General features: G+C 46.6%; 1 protein-coding gene across 4 annotated transcripts in view; it reads right to left on the bottom strand.

The window, feature by feature from the left end:
* Window positions 1–19772, bottom strand: part of diaph1 (diaphanous related formin 1) — a 102452-nt gene that overhangs the window by 72240 nt on the left and 10440 nt on the right. For 3 of the 4 annotated variants that reach the window (XM_030367961.1, XM_030367958.1, XM_030367959.1), the window contains 11 exons: window positions 10710–10736; window positions 9652–9810; window positions 8470–8571; window positions 6303–6433; window positions 5334–5417; window positions 5146–5209; window positions 4603–4742; window positions 3110–3215; window positions 2828–2938; window positions 2309–2427; window positions 935–1051 (listed from right to left, as the gene is read on the bottom strand). In XM_030367961.1, coding sequence (XP_030223821.1) covers window positions 935–1051; window positions 2309–2427; window positions 2828–2938; window positions 3110–3215; window positions 4603–4742; window positions 5146–5209; window positions 5334–5417; window positions 6303–6433; window positions 8470–8571; window positions 9652–9810; window positions 10710–10736 — 1160 coding nt within the window. The remainder of the gene's footprint in view (window positions 1–934; window positions 1052–2308; window positions 2428–2827; window positions 2939–3109; window positions 3216–4602; window positions 4743–5145; window positions 5210–5333; window positions 5418–6302; window positions 6434–8469; window positions 8572–9651; window positions 9811–10709; window positions 10737–19772) is intronic. The other variant, XM_030367960.1, reaches the window with a different exon arrangement.

Here is a 19772-nt window from a genome sequence, read left to right as displayed (position 1 = left end):
TGTGTGTGTGTGTGTGTGTGTGTGTGTGTGTGTGTGTGTGTGTGTGTGTGTGTGTGTCTCAGCAGGCCTGCTTATATTTTATTACTTGGCTTGCCCAAGTTGAGGACGTTCCTTCACTCCTGTAACTGCCTCCTTGCAAGTCTGTGTGCTTACTTTTCCAAGCTAATGTGATTGTACACACGAGTCTAAGCGTGTGTGTGTGTGTGTGTGTGTGTGCGTCTGGCGTACTTATGCAACACTATTCTCTGGAGCTCTTGACTTGTCCTCTCTATTATTCCACCCCAGTCTTGTCTTTCCCTCATTGGCTCCCCTCTCAGCCCCCCCCCCCCCAGGCCCCAGGGAGGGGCATTAGCATATTTCTGGCGATAAGGGGGTGGAAGGTGCTCAATTCTATTAAAATGAAATTGGACTTCTTTTTGCATGTATTAATTTCACAGCTTTGGACCGGCGTGCAGGAAAAACAAATGTGAGAAGGGGGGGGGGGGGTACCAGACATCTGGTAACCAAGGTGAAGTTAATAGAGGGGAAATGTTTTGACTTCTTAATCCAATCAGTCGGAAAAAATGGCTTTTGGGTATGACTCGGCTGGGGAGATTTGGAGAGTGAATGTGACAGCATGCATGTACTGGCAACGGTGCGTGTGTGTGTCCGTGTGTGTCTATGTGTCCGTGTGTCTCTATGTCTGTGTGTCCGTGTGTGTCTGTCTGTGTGTCCATGTGCGTCTATGTCTTTGTGTCTGTGTGTCTATGATCGTGCGTCCGTGTGTGTCTATGTCTGTGTGTCCATGTCTGTGTGTGTCTGTGTGTCTATGTGTGTGTCCATGTGTGTCTATGTGTCCGTGTGTGTCTATGTGTGTGTGTCCGTGTGTGTATGTGTGTGTGTCCGTGTGTGTCTATGCGTGTGGGGCCTTGTGTGTGTGTGTGATGTACACTACCTGGCCAGGTAATCATTGCGGATCAGCAGCAGGTGCTGCAGGAGGGACAGGAAGTGGCCTTCGGCCTTGGAGTCCTTCACCGTGTTGAAGAGTATCTCGAACACCTCCCTCACGTCGGTGCACGCCACATGGTTAAGGAGCGACAGCAAACTCATCACCCGTCTTATCTCATCGTGTTCATCAGAGAGATCTGTTAGCAAAATAAATCTCGGTGTTCTGATGCCCCCTGGTGGTGAAGACTACAGCAAACATCCCCAACATTGAAAATATTTGGGAAAACACAAAGACGTCATATTTTGTTTGACTTTAAGTGTCCTTTTTAGTTGCACAATGTTTTGCAGCTGCTGCAAAACAATTTTTTTTTAAGGAAGTTCTTGCACTGCAAAAAAGTCTTGCCACACTCCTGCACCCTTGTGACATCTCGTGTTGAAACGTACAACTATAAGCCACTATAAGTGATAATAATAAAATTACTATAATAAAAGTGGCAAAAGATACTCAATAATAAATCTCCATATAACTTCTGGGCACCTGTATTGTCTATGTGTCTCACATGAGTGCAACTATTCAAAGCTTGGGTGGGAATGAGCCCCTTGGCAGTTGTTATTGTCCTTCCAGCTCAACTTGTCATTTAGTAGTTTTCAACTGGTATGCTGATGCTGTGGACAACCTCCACCTATGTCCATCTAAAATATGTGCTGAAACTATTAAAGCAGGGAAAGCCAAATAAAAAAAGCGTTCAGCTACCAAGAAGATGTATTGGCTCAAATAAGCTCCTGTGATCCTATCTTTGAATCTCCCCCCCAGCAGATGGAAGTGACATTGAGGGGATGAAGAAAAAAAAATCAGCTATGTCTAGTGGTTAGACTACCAATCCCCAGAGACAGAGAGGGAGAGGACAAGAGACAGAAACAAAGAGAGAGACAAAGACAGAGACAGGGAGAGAGAGGACAAGAGACAGAGCAAGAGAAAGGGAGACAGACAGGGAGAGAGAGAACACGAGACAGAGTAAGAAAATGGGAGACAGAGAACAACAGCGAGAGAGAGAGAGAGAGAGAGAGAGAGAGAGAGAGAGAGAGAGAGAGAGAGAGAGAGAGAGAGAGAGAGAGAGAGAAAGAGAGAGAGAGAGAGAGAGAGAGAGAGAGAGAGAGAGAGAGAGAGAGAGAGAGAGAGAGAGAGAAAGAGAGAGAGAGAGAGAGAAAGAGAAAGAGAAAGAAAGAAAGAAAGAAAGAGAGAGAGAGAGAGAGAAAACGAGAGAGAGAGACAGACAGAGTGAGAGAGACAGACAGAGTGAGAGAACAAGAGAGAACGAGAGAGATAGAACGAGAGAACGAGAGATAGAGAGAGAGAGAGAGATGTCAGGTAGAAGGATATTCCATCTCAATGCGGATGTCGTCCAGACGAGCTTTGAGCTCCTCGGAGTCTTCCTCTGCGTGCTCGTCAAACACATTCAGCTGCACCCGCAGCTCCTCATTCTCTATGGTCCTGACATCCTATAGGGGAGGAGAGGGGGAGGGAGGGGGAGAGGGAGGAGGAGGAGGAGGAGGAGGAGCGGGAGGAGAGGGGTTTCTGTCAGCCATGCTGAGTTTGGACAGGTGTGGAAAGTTTGGAATGGTGGTGGGTGTGTGGCTGTGCGCCCACGTTTGCGTGTGGCCACACTCTCGATGGCCCGTGAAGTGTGCCACTCACGGTGAACAAACAAATGTGTGACAGGGAAAGCGAGAGTGGCGATAACAATTTTACCCATGACTGACTGACTGACTGTAACTGTGTGTATGCATATTTGATGACAGTCGGTCGAAGTTGCGGTAGAAAACGCTTGCACGTGTGGGGATGTGAGCGAGTGAGTGAGAGCTGAGTGAGTGAGCAGGTGGGCGGGGGAGAGCTCCCTACCATCAGGAGGTCTCGTAGTCCCAGTCTCAGCAGCTCAGAGCGGATGTGGACCCTGAAGTCCAGCTCCTCTCCCCGGCTGATCAAGGCGTTGATGAGCTGCATGCAGCCGCCCTGTCCAACGCCACGCACAGATAAGACGTTACACATGCACAGGTCCCATCTTCTCATCAGGCCACTGGACCACTCTATGATCACACAGGTACGGAGTTCCTCGAGGAGAGGACAAGCCTGACGGCTGGGGCTTTCTGTTTGTTTGTGTCATTTGCCGGGGCGCTTCAGTACCTTCAGAGCCACGCTGTTTTGTTTCATCCCCGCCAAGAGAGGCTGAAACCTCTCGATGTCCTTCCTCTCCGCCTCCTCTGTGATGGCCTCCAGAACACGCTCATGGCTACAGGGACACAGAGACGATCATGTAGATCTAGAGTTACAATACACAAGCCTCACGACCCACGTGGGGATCATGTAAACCATAGTTATTTCATTGGCTTCTTTCTCAAGATTAAGAAGAGGTTGAGTTAAGCTACAATCATGCCAATACTATCCTACTCAGGTCTGGGGTGATGTAGTCGAGTAGCTGTAATAACGTCCAGAGAGATAAACGGCCTCAGGTTCAAATGCATTTGTTATTTGACCTTTGTGATACGACTGAGTCTCGCTGAGGCCGAGCTCTCCTTTCCCAAGCGAGACAAGTCGACGCAATGACCAAGCACAAAATCTTCTTTCTAAAACCGTACGCTGCACGACGGCGACTTTGCAGGGCAAACACTCAAACGCTGCCGTGTGATGAACAGTGTCACGTAGGCCACCGTCCTGACTCTAGTAGTCGTGCCCACCCCTGCATCTGGTCCAGAAGAGATCCTGAAGTACTGAAGTACTTCATAGAACCCCCCCCCTGCAGACTCGTTCTGCTTCTCAAGGACACGCTGCAGAGAGCGGGTCAGTGGCTCCTAATGACATGACAGCGGGTGAGGGGGGGGGGGGAGTGGGGGTTCACCTGGACGACCATCTGTCCCCTCCCCACCTCGGCTCTCCTTCTGGAGGACGCGGGGGTGGGGGGTCCGCACAGGCGCGAAGCTGCTGCCACTTAACGCAGCTTCTTCATTTGACCTGTCACCGCGCCCCTGAATAGACTGCTCTCAGAACAGCACTAATAAAAGCCTCGCCCGGTGAAGCACCGCCACCCCGGCAGACCGTTCAGAACTCACTCTTGGCACGGAGTTTACCTCCGGACACATGATTTCATGACCCTAAATATCTAAACAATTAGGGTCATAAATATTCTCAATATTCTCTCATTGCACATCTAACGATCTCGGCATCCTCACCCAACTGGACTGCTTCTATTGCATTGTTTACATTTGTATGGGGATGAAAAATCATTTGAAGAAAGATGCATCAAAGTCCTCCAGCGACTTTGATCCTTTCAAAGTCCACTCAACCAGTGTTTTATGTTTCACTGAATAGAGGCAGCGCTTGAGAAAGAACTGGCGTGCCTTTTTTCTTCTCCCCTGGTTTCCACTTGCCAGACGTTCTCACCCGCACCAAAGCTGCAGCGCAGATCTGGCCTGATGTTTTATAGATGCATGGCTTCACAGAGAATACATCAGAGGCGTGCTTTCCTCCTCCTTCCCCGACTTGAAGGGGGCTGCATTAATATGATGAATCATGTGAAACTATGAAGGCACTCAGCGACCTGGGGAGTAGCGAGCAGCCTTTGAGAGGGCGAGGGGATGCAGGCCTCGGGCGAGGTGCGGCTGCGAAGGACCGGTACTCACAGGTTGTCGTTGTGGTCCAGGATGCAGATGGCCGACAGCAGCTTGATGGCGTCCACCATCATGTGAGGCACCCGGGGGTTCACGGCTCTGACCAGCAGAGGGATCCCCTCGTCGGTGGCCAGCATGGCTTTCAGACCGTACTGCAGAGAGAGGGGGTTTTCAAATGAGAATCAACACCGAGATGGGAAGACTATTCTAACGAGGTAAACGTGCAGCAGACCTATTCCTTAAGATTTCTAAAGTGTATAAATAGTCTAACAGTGTCAATAAACATTCTAGATTCTACTTTATTGATGATATTTTCTCAATCATGCAAACCACAGAGCAAATGCAACACTGTGGGTGTAGGCTGACCCCTAGAGGACTTGGAACTATACTACAACAACCGGAACAAAAACCTATTTGTCTGCCTGCTGCACTACATGCAAATGGTTTCTAAGGACAACACATTTGAATACACATGGAACTTGATGACAGAAGTAAAGCTTGTTGCAGAAAACGGTGTTTTGAGTCTTGCAGGCTTTAATCCGATAAAGATCTCACCTTGTTGTTCATGAAGGCCTTGAGACACCGGATGATCTCGTGTTGACATTTCCCCGATACGTTTCTGGAAGGAGACGAGACGAGACCACAGACAAGGACTTTAAACAACAAAACCGCTAGGACAACAAAAGACGTTGTTCATTGCCTTTGGTCATGCAATTGGCCGTGCGAGGGAGAGTTTGCCTTACGGGTACTCGTCTCTCTCCTCCTGTAGTTTCCTCAGCAGGCTGAGGAGCAGTACCAGACCCTCGTCACCAAAGTTCTGCACCCAGCTGGGGAGGTGGAGGGAGACAGACACCATCATCAGAAATGAACGTTGATATCAACGTGACCAGACGGATCGTTTTAAGTGTTGTGCATAAATATATGGATTGTTGTACATACACCGCTGTAAACAACATTTTCCCTGGTGGGATAATAAAGTAAAACTTGAATATGAACTGCGTAATACTCAATATCATCATGAGTAACTTCATGTTTTAATGTCAGTCACATGTTCTTTGTCGATGTGTTTCTGAGACGTGCAGGTGCAGTTCAACACTGAGGTCTGTAGAGGGCGCCCATTCTACATAAAATACCCTGTTTAAAAGCCACTCCCCTTATCTCTATTGCTCACAGTGTGAAGGGTCTATACCCTGCTGGCTTACATGTGTAGAGGCTTTTTTTGTATTTTATTCTATAAGTAAAGAAGTAATTAATTCCTTATTGTTAACTTATCTCCATTGGTTGCATCAGCAGCAGTATTATCATAAGAACTACGAAACGACTACAGGTCACGTTGCTAGCCCTAGATCTATCCCAGAGGGAATGGTACAATCAGGATGGCCGAAACCTATTTGTTAGCTGGCTAATGGAACCGTGCTGAAAGTTGATGAGAAGTCAAACACTGATCCTGCATGTGCGTGCGTGCGTGAGTGAGTGCGAATGAAAAGTGTGTTGGTGTTTGTGAGAATGAAGTGTGTGCATGCGTGTGAGAACGAAAAGTGTGTGGGTGTGTGAGAATGAAAAGTATTTGCGTGTGACAGTGTGTGTGTCTGTGTGTGCATGTGTGAATGAAAGTGTGTGGTTGTGTGTGAGAATGACAAGTGTGTGGGTGTGTGTGGGAATGAAAAGTGTGTGGTTGTGTGCGTGTGCTGAGTGCGTGTGTGCGGTCTTACCTGACTGGGTTGTTGTTGAGTGAAACTCTGAGCGACTCCAGGCAGCCCAGTAGCTGAGTGTCTCTGATGTCTGACCTCAGCTCTTGGATGTACATCTGCGCTGACCTGGAGCTCTCCTTCTGGCTCTGGCCCTGCAGATAGAAGACAAGACAAACAGTCAGTCAGACAAGACACAGACAGAGACAGACTGACCTACAGGCATACAGGCACACAGAAAGACACAAACAGAGACAAACACAGTGCGTTTACATGCAGAGTCATTATCGGATAAAGAAACGATTAAGACTTTTAAAATGCAAGTAAACACCTTTACCCGATCTACATCGGAACGCAATCGGCACATGAACGGACAAGCGAGATCGGATAAGAACACCTAGATAACTCGGTCATAGTCCGGTTTCTACCTGCATGTAAACCCGCGTCGGATTTAGCGTTCTGCGCATGATCGAGATCTTGCGGCCGGGGGAGGTGAGCCGGAAGTAGAAGGAGACGGTAGTCGTGTTGTTGTCGCCATTGAAATATAAACAATTCTTATTCCTTTATAAATAAAACCTGCGTCGGATTTGGCATTCTGTGCACACTCGAGATCTTGCGGCCGGGGGACGTGAGCCGAAAGTAGAAGGAGACGGTAGTCGTGTTGTTGACGCCATCGACATATAAACAATTCTTATTTCTTTATAAATATAAATATTAAATTATGTCTTTATGACGCAGAAGATGGAGGAAACCGGTGTCATGCCATTGCCACCTATAAGAGTATCATCATCAACATGCATTCAGTACACTACGCTTCTATTTCAACCAAGGCTGAAGTAAAAGTACATGTTTTCCTAAACGTTGGTCATCAACGAGGTTGTAAAGTAGTAACTTCGGGCACATCTGTCAAATAAACGTTTTTTTTCTTCTGACGTGTATACGTTCTTAATTCATTCATTGCGCCGCGACCGAACTGACGGGGATATTCTCTCATATTATGAATCTTTAGACTGCGTCGGGTTCTCCGACTCTCTGGTACTTCCACAACAAAGACTCGTAGTGGGTGTTATATCGGTCATGGTGGAGAAGGAATTGGGGGAAAGAAATTTTGACCTTGATTCTCTGAAGTCAAGATTGAAACGCTACATGGAGGAGAAAGGGATTGTTGCCGTATGCGGGACAGCTGTCAGTTGCATACGGCCGAGAGGTCGGAACAATGGAGCATCGGAGAAATGACATGGACCCGAAGTGAACTGACAGCTGTCTACTGAAAACATCTTTCTTGAATGCCGCCTGAGTTTGTTGTTGCTGGGTCGTAGAGGTCAACCGGAAGTGGCTCAGCCATGCTCCGGCCATTATCCTACCTCTTAAAGGCCATGTACGTTCGGATAATTGACAAGGTTCGTTCGAGTAGCAAAATCGGTATAAGGCTTAATTTGATCTAGCGGTCCCATGAAAAGGCAGCGAAACAGAACAAAACGAGAGAGATGGAGAAAGACAAGATAAGACCGAGACAGAGACAGACAAGATAGACCAGGACAGATAGGCAGTAAAAGACAGACAAGAAATAGAAAAAAGAGATTCAAGATAAGATGGAGACAGACATAGCAGAGAGGTCAATGAGAAGGAGAGACAGACAGAACGAGATACAAATCAGTCTAATCCCTAAGGAGGGCAACAAACGTTCAGGCAGGCTATACTCATTGCCAATTTAAAAGTGATGAGCCCAATTTAAAACTTGGTAAAAGGTTAGTGCACCGAGTTGATCTCAAAGGGCCTATTTGAGTCTATTTCTCTGCCAAATTAGGCGTGATATCGACCATCTGCACATGGCTTTGTTAGCCCTCTCTCTCCCTCGTGGAGCCATTTAGCATCAGCATATTGGCCTGCTGTTCCTACAGCACTCACTCAGCCACCGACAACAACATGGTGCAGGCTCCTTTTTCTGGCTGTTGGTATTTTGGGAGAGATGGGTTTGCGGGGGCATGCTCAGTGGGAGCGCCGTAATGAGAAAAATTTAAAAATAAACCTCTGCGGAAAACAAGATGGAAAAAAACACTGAAGAAGTTCATCCATACGGATGCTTGTTTGTTCTATAACTTCCCATAATGTAAAAAGAAAAGGCATTAAGGGACTGAATCTGCGTTCCATGACACTGACGTCAGCATTCTATTAAGGTGTGGGTACTGACAGCCTTGGACGTGTGGAGGTAGCGCGAGACCATCTCCCGCTTAATGCCGATGTCCTTCTGTCTCAGAGGCTTCTGCTTCTCCTCGTTCAGGTTCATGTCCACCTGCATAGCCGGGGGGAGAGAGAGCATTACAGAGAGAGAGAGAGAGCATTACAGAGAGAGAGAGAGAGAGAGAGAGAGAGAGAGAGAGAGAGAGAGAGAGAGAGAGAGAGAGAGAGAGAGAGAGAGAGAGAGAGAGAGAGAGAGAGAGAGAGAGAGAGAGAGAGAGAGAGAGAGAGAGAGAGAGAGAGAGAGAGAGAGAGAGAATTACACAGAGGTGGAGAGAGAGTGAGGTAGAGATGGGTAGAGACAGAGGGGTAGAGAGAGAGGCAGAGATAGGGAGAGAGGGGAAGAGAGTGAGAGAGGGGTAGAGAGAGCGGGGGGTAGAGAGAGAGAGGAGGGCGTGATGGGGTGGACATATCAGAAGGCAGTACATAATTAATAGAGACAGAAATAGACCTGTTTGGGGAAAGAAAAAACAAGAAAACGGTTGACAGTTTAATAGGAAACTGTCCTACAAATACAAAATTAATGACATTTTAAATCAAATCTGCAAGGTGCTCCTATGTGGCAAAATTGCAGGGTTGAAACAGTTGCTTCTAAACACTCACAAAGTTGTTCAGAGGAAGCTTAATGGGCAAAAGTCTGGCTAATAAGGATAACTTTCTACAGACTGATGTTTCTACTGCTCGACTTTTCGCATTTTTCTATTGTGTGCCAGAAAATTATGTACGTGCTTTTTGGTGCAGCCTTTTCACTAAATAACCATACCACCAACGCTGTGAGTGCAATTCTAAGGACGTTTTCACAATGGGAATTGAACCCTAACCCGATTTATTCAGCATTTCTCTCCAAAAAGATGTTACAAAATTTAACGGAGAACTGTGGAATTTCCCCTTAAGAAAAAATACACAATATGATCAACTAGAAAATAATCAACGTTTCCACTTGATTATTTAAAGTTTGGAGATAGTTTGATTTAAAAACCTAAATCGCAATAAGAATGTGATTAATTGCATATCCCTAACATATAGTCTAAATTCAACAGGAGCTCAGTGGACGGACCGCCCACTCTGAGACCACTTAAAGGAGGTCTCCGTTTCCCCGTCACTCAGGTCCCCGTGGCGGTCCCTCCCCCCTCACCAGCATCTGTTGGAAGAGTTCCAGCACCGACTCGTCACTCAGGTCGTGCAGCGCGGTGCTCTGTCCGCTGGGCTCGTAGCTGGTGGAGTGGCGCTGGGTGGGCCCCGGGCCCCCACGCTCCTTGTCCTTCTTCACCCTCATGCTGGTGAAGCGTTCCAGCTGGGGGGAGGGGTTAGAGAGGACACACACACACACACACACACACACATGTTAGAGAACAATGTTCCTGTGATGGTCCAAAAACAGCAACGGTCGCAACATCAAGCAGGAATCCGTAATCATCGCCACCGTCACCATAATGTCTTGAGGATGGAGAATCCATCGGGCAGTGTGTAACTCTCTAGCCCCAAGACAAAATCGTATGGTTTACAACTCAACGTAAATGGCAGATGATTAGGGACAGGACAGGTGAACAGGCTGGGTGTTTTCTTTCTGGCGTACAAACAAGAGTTCTGTCTGTCCGCCGGACAAGATCAATGACGGGTCGGTGTAAGCAGCTGAGCATAAGGGGCGGCCTAAAGCAAACACTTAAGCCATCTGCTCTCCAGTAGCTGTTATAAGCTTTGGGTAACGAGCCGTCAATGTTTGGCGACAGTGCTACTGACGGTATCCGCCATTAAACAAAAATACCATTTAATGGATCTAGGCTGGGCAGCAGCGGCCTTAAGCAAACATTGCCGTGTGGGCTACCTCCATAAAGGTGAAAGTACGAAAACAAGTCGTTATCTTGTAAAGATACAGGCAGGTGGCCATGATGGCTCTTAAGGTGGGTCCAGTGACTTGGAGGCTACATCTGTTAGCCTGAGCATGCTGAGCAGTCAAGGTGCTTCTCTCCTGCATGCAGGACGGGTGAACTGATGGCTGGACGCAGACGGACAGACAACGTGATAACCAGCAACAAACGGTGGGTGTGGTCGGGGTTAGTGCGACAGACAGTGAACGGTGAAGTTAAAGTGGGATGGTGGTGGTGGTGGGCAATGGGGAAGCACACAGATGCACATACATGCAAACATGTGTGTGGAGGTGGGGGGGGCGCTTCACGTCACAACCACACCTACCTCTTCGGGAATCAGCCGTTTGAGTTTCTGTACAGAATGGATGCAAGAAGGAGAGACACAGAAGAAAAAATTGGAAATCAAAACAAGGCACGGGGGGATTAATCAGAGAGTAGGGGAAAAACAACCGCGCAGACAAAGGGTGGAGGGGAAGGTCGATCAATTAGATGGAAATCAATCAAAGGGCTTCAAAAGGAGTAGTATATTTCAAAGGAGTTCATTACTGATTGATCATGGCAGGATAGGAGGTGGACAACACACCGGCATGCTCGCTAAATCAATAGTCTCATTAAAACTGGGCTCTAGATTAGCCCGTGGATAGTCTGGCCCCTTGGAGAAAAGACTGCCGAAGATTGAAAGCGTGACCTATTGGTGGGATGAACAGAGACTAGCAATTTTTGTCTGTGAAAGTGTCGATACGTGGTTCAGGTCCCTTCGGCCACTCAGTACACGCACTTGCAGGTCTTGTCCACTAGGTGTCCACATAACCCCAATAATGATCCTCGATGGCAAAAGTTATGTAATATCACTTGTATGCACTAGGGGGTACCTCTCCAAATGTTTACAAATTTCTTTGAAGGAAACACATTCACAAACGCGCACACACACACACTTTAATCTTTTGAATGAAGATGATTGGTCACACAGTATCAGTTTTGACTGAACAGCTGGCAGAGACTCCCTCAATGGCTCATTTTACGGGGGACAAATGTGCCACCTTCGAAAACCTGGCTAAAAACAAGTGTGAATCACTCACGATGTATTCGACGTGTGCCCACATTCACAAAGGCAGCCATGGATCATCGGAAAGAAATCACTTATGCTTCATCTTGTATGATATTATTATTGCACATTTTATTGAGTTAATCTGAATCAGGTCACTGGCGCTTTAGGGGCTATTGAGCTTCTGTCTCTGATTGGATGCAGTCGATCTATCCCGGGTTGTTTACCTGGGAGCTACGTTACTTTCTGCCGTTTCTGGTGAAGTTGTGTGTTAAGGTGTTTTAAGGGAGTTTCTTCTTGCCCTCTGGGGGGGGCTAGGGTTAGGGGGTGGCATAATGACAAGGTCAGTTAAGCTCTTTCAGATTGCGATTAAGGGCTATACAAATACAATTTATTTGAAATTGAACAAGCAACCAACATCGAATAATCTATGTTGGATGCTTGTTGCCAAAAAAAGGCTAAATCGTTTTAACAACTCATTAAAGGGTCATTGTAGCTGTTGACATATTAAACCGGCTAATCTACGGAATAAACTTCCTCTGGGAGTTCCAGCCTCCCTTGCCAACTAGCTTGTGGGTAAACAGTTGGAAGTAGTACCAGGAAGGCCCCATTAGCGTGAATCCTGATGGTCATATGTAAACTCCCAGGTGCTTCTGACTGAGTGGTGGAGCAGATGCTTACACAGCAGAAGACAGCAGAGGTCGACATGAAAGCCAGCACTTAACGGCACCAACGGTTCTCGTCCAGCTACAGTTTTCTAGTGCTCTCTCACCCCCTCCCCCTGCTCTATCTCTCTCCCAAGAGAGGCACCGGCCTTAAGGCACTAGGAATAGGCCACAAAACAATTGAACTTTGTTGGGGAAGAAAATTAGGGAAATTCCAAGGCACACAAGGGGTCATTTTGGTTTCACAAACAATATATGGAGATGGATTCCAGGTCAAGTTAATTCAGACGGTTTATTAGCAGCGACATTGTTATCAAAAGACAAGAGACGCTGCTGACAAAACATTGTGGTAATAGGCATGTTAGAAAGAAAACTCCTGGGAAAAGTACCCGAATGCTGGCCTAACACCTGTAATTACAGAGATTTAGAAACCTAAAAAAGAACTCAGTGCATCCGAAAATACACTCCGCACTAGAATCTTCTCTTCAATGAGCCTGCAAAGGATAAAAATACTTTTGACTTCCTGGCAAACATAAGTATTTTATTAGTTGCAAACCGAAAGTGGACGGCCACATGAATATACTTAACCTGTTCAGCAATGGACATGCTGCTTTAGTCCATCGGCCTGATCATGGTCTAATGATTTGTGATCATGAATAAGCCCACATCCTGGATTTTTAATCCCAACCTCCTCTCCTTAAATCCCTTTCCTGCTTGTTAGCACTCCTTCGGCACAAGCTCCTCACCTAACTAACCGTCTCTTCCTCCCTCCCTCCCTCTCTCTCTCTTCTTCCAGAGTCATGGCTCGTTGGTTCAAGCTCTGACCGACCAGCCTGCCTGACACACAATCCGTCTCCCTCTCGTCTGCTTTACACCGTCATTTCTTCTTCCATGTCCATGTAATTACTGTCTGGTAATTCATTCACATGGGTAGCATGAAGATTATCTTTTTTTTTTTACATCTCTCTCTCGCGCACGCACACACACGCACACCCCCCCATAAACACACACACCCACAAACACACCTCCACACGCACACCTTGGATTTATGTTGGTCTGCTATCAGCTGAATTGTGTGTGGAATTCAGCTGATAGCAGACCGTTCCTCTTAAGGGAGGCATTCCGGACGCAGGTGTAAAGTATTGGCCCAAAGCCAAATCAATGATCCAACCAGGTATTCTTTTTACAAGCCATGAAACACTATGCAGTAGCATTCAGCGTAGCATTCAGCTCAAACAAAACGTATGGAACTTTCCAGATTCTAGCCAAGATATTTCAGGTGTTTATGATGCAATGTTCCAAACACACCAGAGTGAGTAGGTGTCGCTTTAAAAAAAGGCACAGAATAAATAACCGAAGCTTCAACAGGCTAGGTAGGGCTGACTCCTTAAAAGGATGTTCCCCACTTCAGCCAGGATGCACCATGCAATGAATTAGTATTAAATGTTCAAATCTTTAGCCGCGTTGAGCATCCTGACACCGGTCCAGTCTTTGGTCTAATGAGACCGCCCGTGTTCTGTGTGTGTCTTGTGGTGCTCTGAAGCTGTGGATGAGCGGGGGGCTGTCTGTTTGACCGTTGCCGTGTCTGGACAAGCTAATTGGCCCTTTCCCTGCCGCAGAGAGAACATACAAGGAGGGGGCTGGCGGTACTAGAGAAAGGTGTTCTGGTGGAGAGAGTGGGACGGCTGTTCTGTTTAATGATAAGGTAGTTAGAGGTGGAGATGGCCACATCTCTGCTTTCGGTTTACCGCTAAAACCTTGCAAAACAGAAACATGCACACACACACTTGGATACAAGTGAGGCCATCCCAGCCACAGAGCGGAAACAGAGGAGTTGACAGCAAGCGGGGGATTCTGGGTAATCTCACAGGAAACATAAATACTGTTTTCCACAGGAACAAAGAGTCAGTGGAGCTGGGGGGGGGGGGGGAAGGAAAAGACACACAAAATAGACCCCAAAAATACTAAATAATATTATAACGCAAATGTACCAACACTGTGTGTGCGTGCGCTCAACCCTTGATCCAAGGCAGGCGCTCATGACTCAGAATGAGGCATTAAACCATGCACTAACACACACACACACACACACACACACACACACACACACACACACACACACACACACACACACACACACACACACACACACACACAGTCAAGGAACATTTAGCAGTGATAATAAACTATTGCAATACCAAGCACACTGAAGGAAGCTACATCAAATGAAAGTTGAGCTTCTCTATTTCTCCATTCCGTTCACATGATGATTCTGTGAAGATGACAAGAATTGATGCTGGCTACAGTAGGGTGAGGCAGGTCTCTATATCGGTCCGTGACCACACGACCAAGATAAGTGAGTAGCTCTCGCATCCGAGATGCTTTGCAGCTTTCCGGTTTCTCCCACCTCGGGTTGGTTCTCTATTTGTGTTGCCACTCACTTAGCTCATCAAGTTCATTTAGATTAGCCTGGGAAGGGTTGCCTTTAGAGATGCACCGATTGCAAAATTCTTGGCCGATACCGATTTCCGGTTTTTAAGGAGGTCTGACCTGCCAAAACCGGTTTTTCCGATACCGATTTTCTAAGAAATAATTATAATCATATAATATGTTGATAGGTTTTCAATGTAGTGAGTCCCCGGGACCCACAGGTGGCGAGTTGGGTGGGTCCCTGAGAAATTCAATGGGTCCCGACTCCCCAGTTTAAAAAATGTGTTTCTTTTTTATTATTATTCTATTTCTTAAATGAAATTAATAGTGTTAAACTCAATACATGAAATTGTCATCTGAAAAGCGCAGCCATTTGTATGTGGTGAGCCACTGCTTCAGAAAAGTTCGCTTTTTTTGGGAGGAACATGTAGAAGGTTGAGGCAATTCTTCTGCAGTGGGCTCATCAGGCTCAGTAGAGGGGGAGGCAGAAGTAGGTACAGGCAATGTTGAGGTACTCTCTCTAGGCTGATCAGAGTCAGGGAGGAGTGCAGAGGTAGTGGGGACAGAAAATGCAGCTGCAATAGTTTGCTGACCTGCAATAGGTTTCATCTTTTTCTTTGGTGGTATTTTTGCGTTCTCTCTTCTCTGCCTGTTTCTCGAGAAAAACGGGATCTCGTTGGAAGCGCGATGTATGCGCAGGCGCCGTTTGGGCATAACAATATGTAGGCTGCCGTTCAATGTAGTTTTCATCACCACCACCGGATTATGTTTCATTTATTTCATTACAGCACGTCCCCTAAACGTTACAACATAATCGACACGAATGAGCACAGCATCGAGCAGTGGAAACGTGGGTTTATTTACTATGAAGTTTGTATTTTTAATTGTTGAAATGAAATCAGCGGTGACGAGCTAGTTGTTTTGGTAGCGGCTAAATTAGCATGTCGCGATACTTTGAACAGGGGATCACGTCTGCGCCGAGTAGATGCGCAGAGGGTTGAAACAGTGCTTGTCTGGTCTGCTCACAAGAAGGTTTCTTTGGCCAGTTACTGTGATTAAACACGAGTTGTTTAATGTTCACAATGTATCGTTTTTCATGGGGAAAATTAGATGCGTCCCCGGGACGCATGGATAGTGAGTTTAGTGCGTCCTTTCAGATTTGAATGCGTCAGGGACGCAGGACGCGTACCTAGCAACATGATCCCCCACGGCTTATTTTTGACTTGCAAGCATTACAAACAGCGTGTTTTGGGTCGTCCTGGCACACAGTGAAATAAGTCCAAATCAGCGACATGTTTTTCTTCCCGCGCTCTGGGCGCCTTGAGCTGCTACGCACCGCGCATGCGGGTGAGTTTGATCGGCCGAAAACCGGAAATTACGACAGTGACCGGCAGGTCACCGATTGTGGCCGATTGGATACAAAACCGGCTTTTTTAATCGGCGGCCGGTTGATCGGTGCATCTCTAGTTGCCTTGGATGAAAGTTATCAAAAGTGTTATTTATAGGGAAGAGACATTTATGCTTTGACTTTCTGTCACCCAGGAAGCTAAAATAACCTTCTGAATTCAAATGAGGGGCTCGCAATCGACTAGCATATTGCCCTGCACCTTAACGGTATGTTTGGCAGTGTTTGCAAGGAGAACATGACTAGATTGCAAATGTCCTCGTTCTCTGCTAGAGAGCCAAGGTTGGCAGGCCAAAGATGAGATTGTCCGGTCGGCCATTAGCGCAATGGACTAGCAAAACGACTAGAAGGCCGTTTCACTGGGCCTGATCAAATGATCTGTTCCCCGGAATGAGTGTTTATTGTGCGATAATCCAAGTGTGTGCTGGGAGAGTGTGAATTAAAGTGGATACGGGCAAAAGGCGAAGTGGGGGCAGCTGGACAGGAGGTGAGGGGTTTCCCTGATGAGGGGCTAGGCAGGTGTGCTGGGCCTCTACGGTTCGATGGTTCTGCCCCCCCCCCCCCACACACACACACACACACACACACAGGGGGTCTCCAGCCTAGAGATGTTCTGGGAGACATCAGCTGAAAGTGAAGGTGAGGTGAAACCCTGTTTTAGCCCGACTTCGACACCATGTGATTAAAAAAAGAGCAGCTTGCTTCCCTGGAATGTGTACAGGCTGGTTCGACATTAGTTGGGGGGTTCTTCTGCTCAAGGACACTTCAGCAGAACAAATAGTTCACCCTTCCAAACGTCCAGGACACGGGTGGTTTCCACACCTGCACACTGATGGCTCAGGAAATCATTTGGCACCTTTTTTAATAAATCATAAGCATATTATCTGTGTGTGTGTGGGTGTGTGTGTGGCAACAGGCAACAGATGCCAGCAGAGGACACCGTTGAGCGAGATGTTGTGGAGGATACGCCTGGAGCCATCTACCCACCAAGCACTAGGTCATGCAATAAGGCTTCACTCACACAAGGGGACAAACACGGTCACCTATTCGGAATGAGGAACTATTTGCTTTAGAAAGGATACTTTGTTTGTTCTCTTTCCTTCTCCCCCTCTTTCACTTTCTAACCTAAGCAGTTAAAACTTAGAAGGAAACATATGATGTATACATTTCCTGAAATGGATGGAGCTCTCTCCCCAATTCTCATAAGGAAATATATGTCTTAATGTGTTTCTGTTTAATGTATTATTAAAATATGCAAATGCAGACACGATATAGGTACACACACACACACACACACACACATTAAAAGACATAGGAATAAAGTACTTAAAAAATAATAATAGTATTGTCTCCGTTCCTCCGAGAATGATGTCCATCGCCCACTTCAGCTCGGTGACTTCATGGGAAACTAGTGAAATGAGAAAACCTGGACTATTTATAGAATGAACGAGCGACGGCAAAATATATATGAGCCCCTTTTGGATTCATTTGTCAAAATAAAAGCATGAAGTCAGTGTGGGTGTGGGAGTATTGGAGAGATCTGGTAAGTCTCGTTGTGTTGATGAGTGTGATTACTACGTTGCCGTAGCTACAAAACGGTGAGTGCACGTCGGAGTCACTGAGGGAAAGGCAGGGCTAGTAAGAAGCAAGCATGCCCACTTGTGGCTTGCATTTCCTGTTCATACAGTTGAAACAGGAAGTTACACACCAAACACGCACACGCACATGTACACACACCCTTTAACCGTTAAACTGCCTCACACAAAAATAAATCCTCCCATTAAGTGCAGCAATTACTCACAATGCATAGAATGGGGTTAGAAAATCAAATTAAATAAATTATAAATACATATTTAGACAGCCATAGCTTTAAAAAAGGCTGACACAAATACGCCAAAGGTTGTAGTAGACTTATTGTATAAGTAGAGTTCATTGGCTCCATAATGTAGATTGAGAAGAGTGAGGATGAACGATAGTTGCAGGAGGTGAGTATCAGCAGGAAGAGTTTCAAGCTTGTTTAAACCCTGTTCCTTCCTCAGCCGATACACCCCTCTGACCCTCACTCACACACAAACACACACACACACACACACACACACACACACACACACACACACACACACACACACACACACACACACACACACACACCATGTGTTGCAGAGTGTTTGCAAGTCAAAGTGGGACATGTTTGCTGCATGACTGAGCTCCAATGCTGCAAACATCGACAGTCTACCACCATGAACAGAGAATGAAATACCCCATTAATCAACCACCCCGACCCCAGGCCTCGTCATAAACAGGCGGGGCTCTAGTGCCACTGTCTGTGAGCAGGGCTCCTTGTCTGTCTACACCACCCTCTGTTGTGGTCGAGTTCAGGCTTTAGTCTAATTCCCACACTGTGAAACAGAGCGCCTGCAGATCGCTCACTCTCTGCATGCCATGTGTTTTTGGAGTACCACATGATAAGACAACGCATTTGAATAGTTGCCAGTATGGCTTGAAGCATACAGACATCTGTCCGTCTGTAATAGGTTATTAGCCTTTTTCTATTTTCAAATCGTATATAAATTGAGCCCCAAAGAAGACTTTTAGCAAAGGGCTCTAGACTGCATGAATTCAAATGCGTTTCAGGAACCGACTGGCAGCAGATATTATTTGTGATGTCCTGCTTCTGTGAAACATCATGTTCAGGCCAGGGCTGGCACATCCAGTGATTGGCCGGAACATGACCTCTTCTCCAGGAGATCATATTTTAGTAAAACATAACACCACCGTTACAGATATTCCATGGTTGGTTATGATGAAAACATTTTTATTTGCCGGCAATGTTGACGCAGCCTGGTAAAAATGAAAACCTCTTGTCCATGCACCGTGAAGTGCATGCAAAACAGGATGGGTGTACAGACAAAGCGAAACTGCTGCTTGCATTTTACAAATGCCAAGATCGATTCATTCCAACACCCATGCAGCAACACCATGCTCCTCCCTGACAGCTCCGTGCCATAACCAAAACTTTACTCCTTGCTTTGCAATGAACCGTTTCCTCTGTAACCATGGCTTGGAAACAGCCTGTGATCCATGGTAAGAGGTTGACATCGCCCCTGCTTCCGGAAAGACAATCACTTCAAAACAGGCAGAGGTTCAGCCTATGGCCAGTCATCACAAGTGTGATAACCATAGCTATGCAACTCATTGGGCCCTCTGGGGGGAGGGAGGGTTGATGTTCCTCTGGAAGAGGAGGAGAGAGCCTTGCATGGGGATAGATAGGTTCAATGTGTGCCCATATGCCTGTAGCCATTACGTGGTGCTGGGGCCTGAGAGGCAATCTCAGAGAACAAACACTCCGAGGGAAAATGGCAGGAAACAGTTGCATATAATTTATTTGCTGCAACGGCAAGTGAGTCACGAAGACTGTTGAATTGTACCCTTGTTTGAACAACCACATTTTTCTATTGTGCAATGGTCGTTCAGAGTGTGTGTGTGCCTGTGTGTGCCTGTGTGACAATATAGGTCAGGACAGAACAAAAGGCCCTGTAATATAAAATCTAACGCATGCCGCCTTGACGACCACCTCCATCCTCATTCTCCTGTTTTATGAACATATCCATTCAGCGTTCCCCCTAGCACTAACACAGGGTCTCTATGCACACCATCCCACCAGCGGAAGACGGAACAAAAATGAAGTCGAGCTAACTATATGAACTGGCAAAGTGGCAACCAATCATAACTGATTGTAAAACCCTTATGGATCCTGTTGTTTGCGGAGGAATTCTTGATGTGCCTCACTTCTGAAACCAATATCAACTGAGTGACAAATAAACGGAAACGGGGTGTCAAATT

The sequence above is a fragment of the Gadus morhua genome, chromosome 10, assembly GCF_902167405.1.
Source record: "Gadus morhua chromosome 10, gadMor3.0, whole genome shotgun sequence".
Taxonomy (NCBI): domain Eukaryota; kingdom Metazoa; phylum Chordata; class Actinopteri; order Gadiformes; family Gadidae; genus Gadus; species Gadus morhua.
The sequence above is the reverse complement of the archived record's forward strand: the minus strand, read 5'-3'. Positions and strand labels throughout refer to the sequence as shown.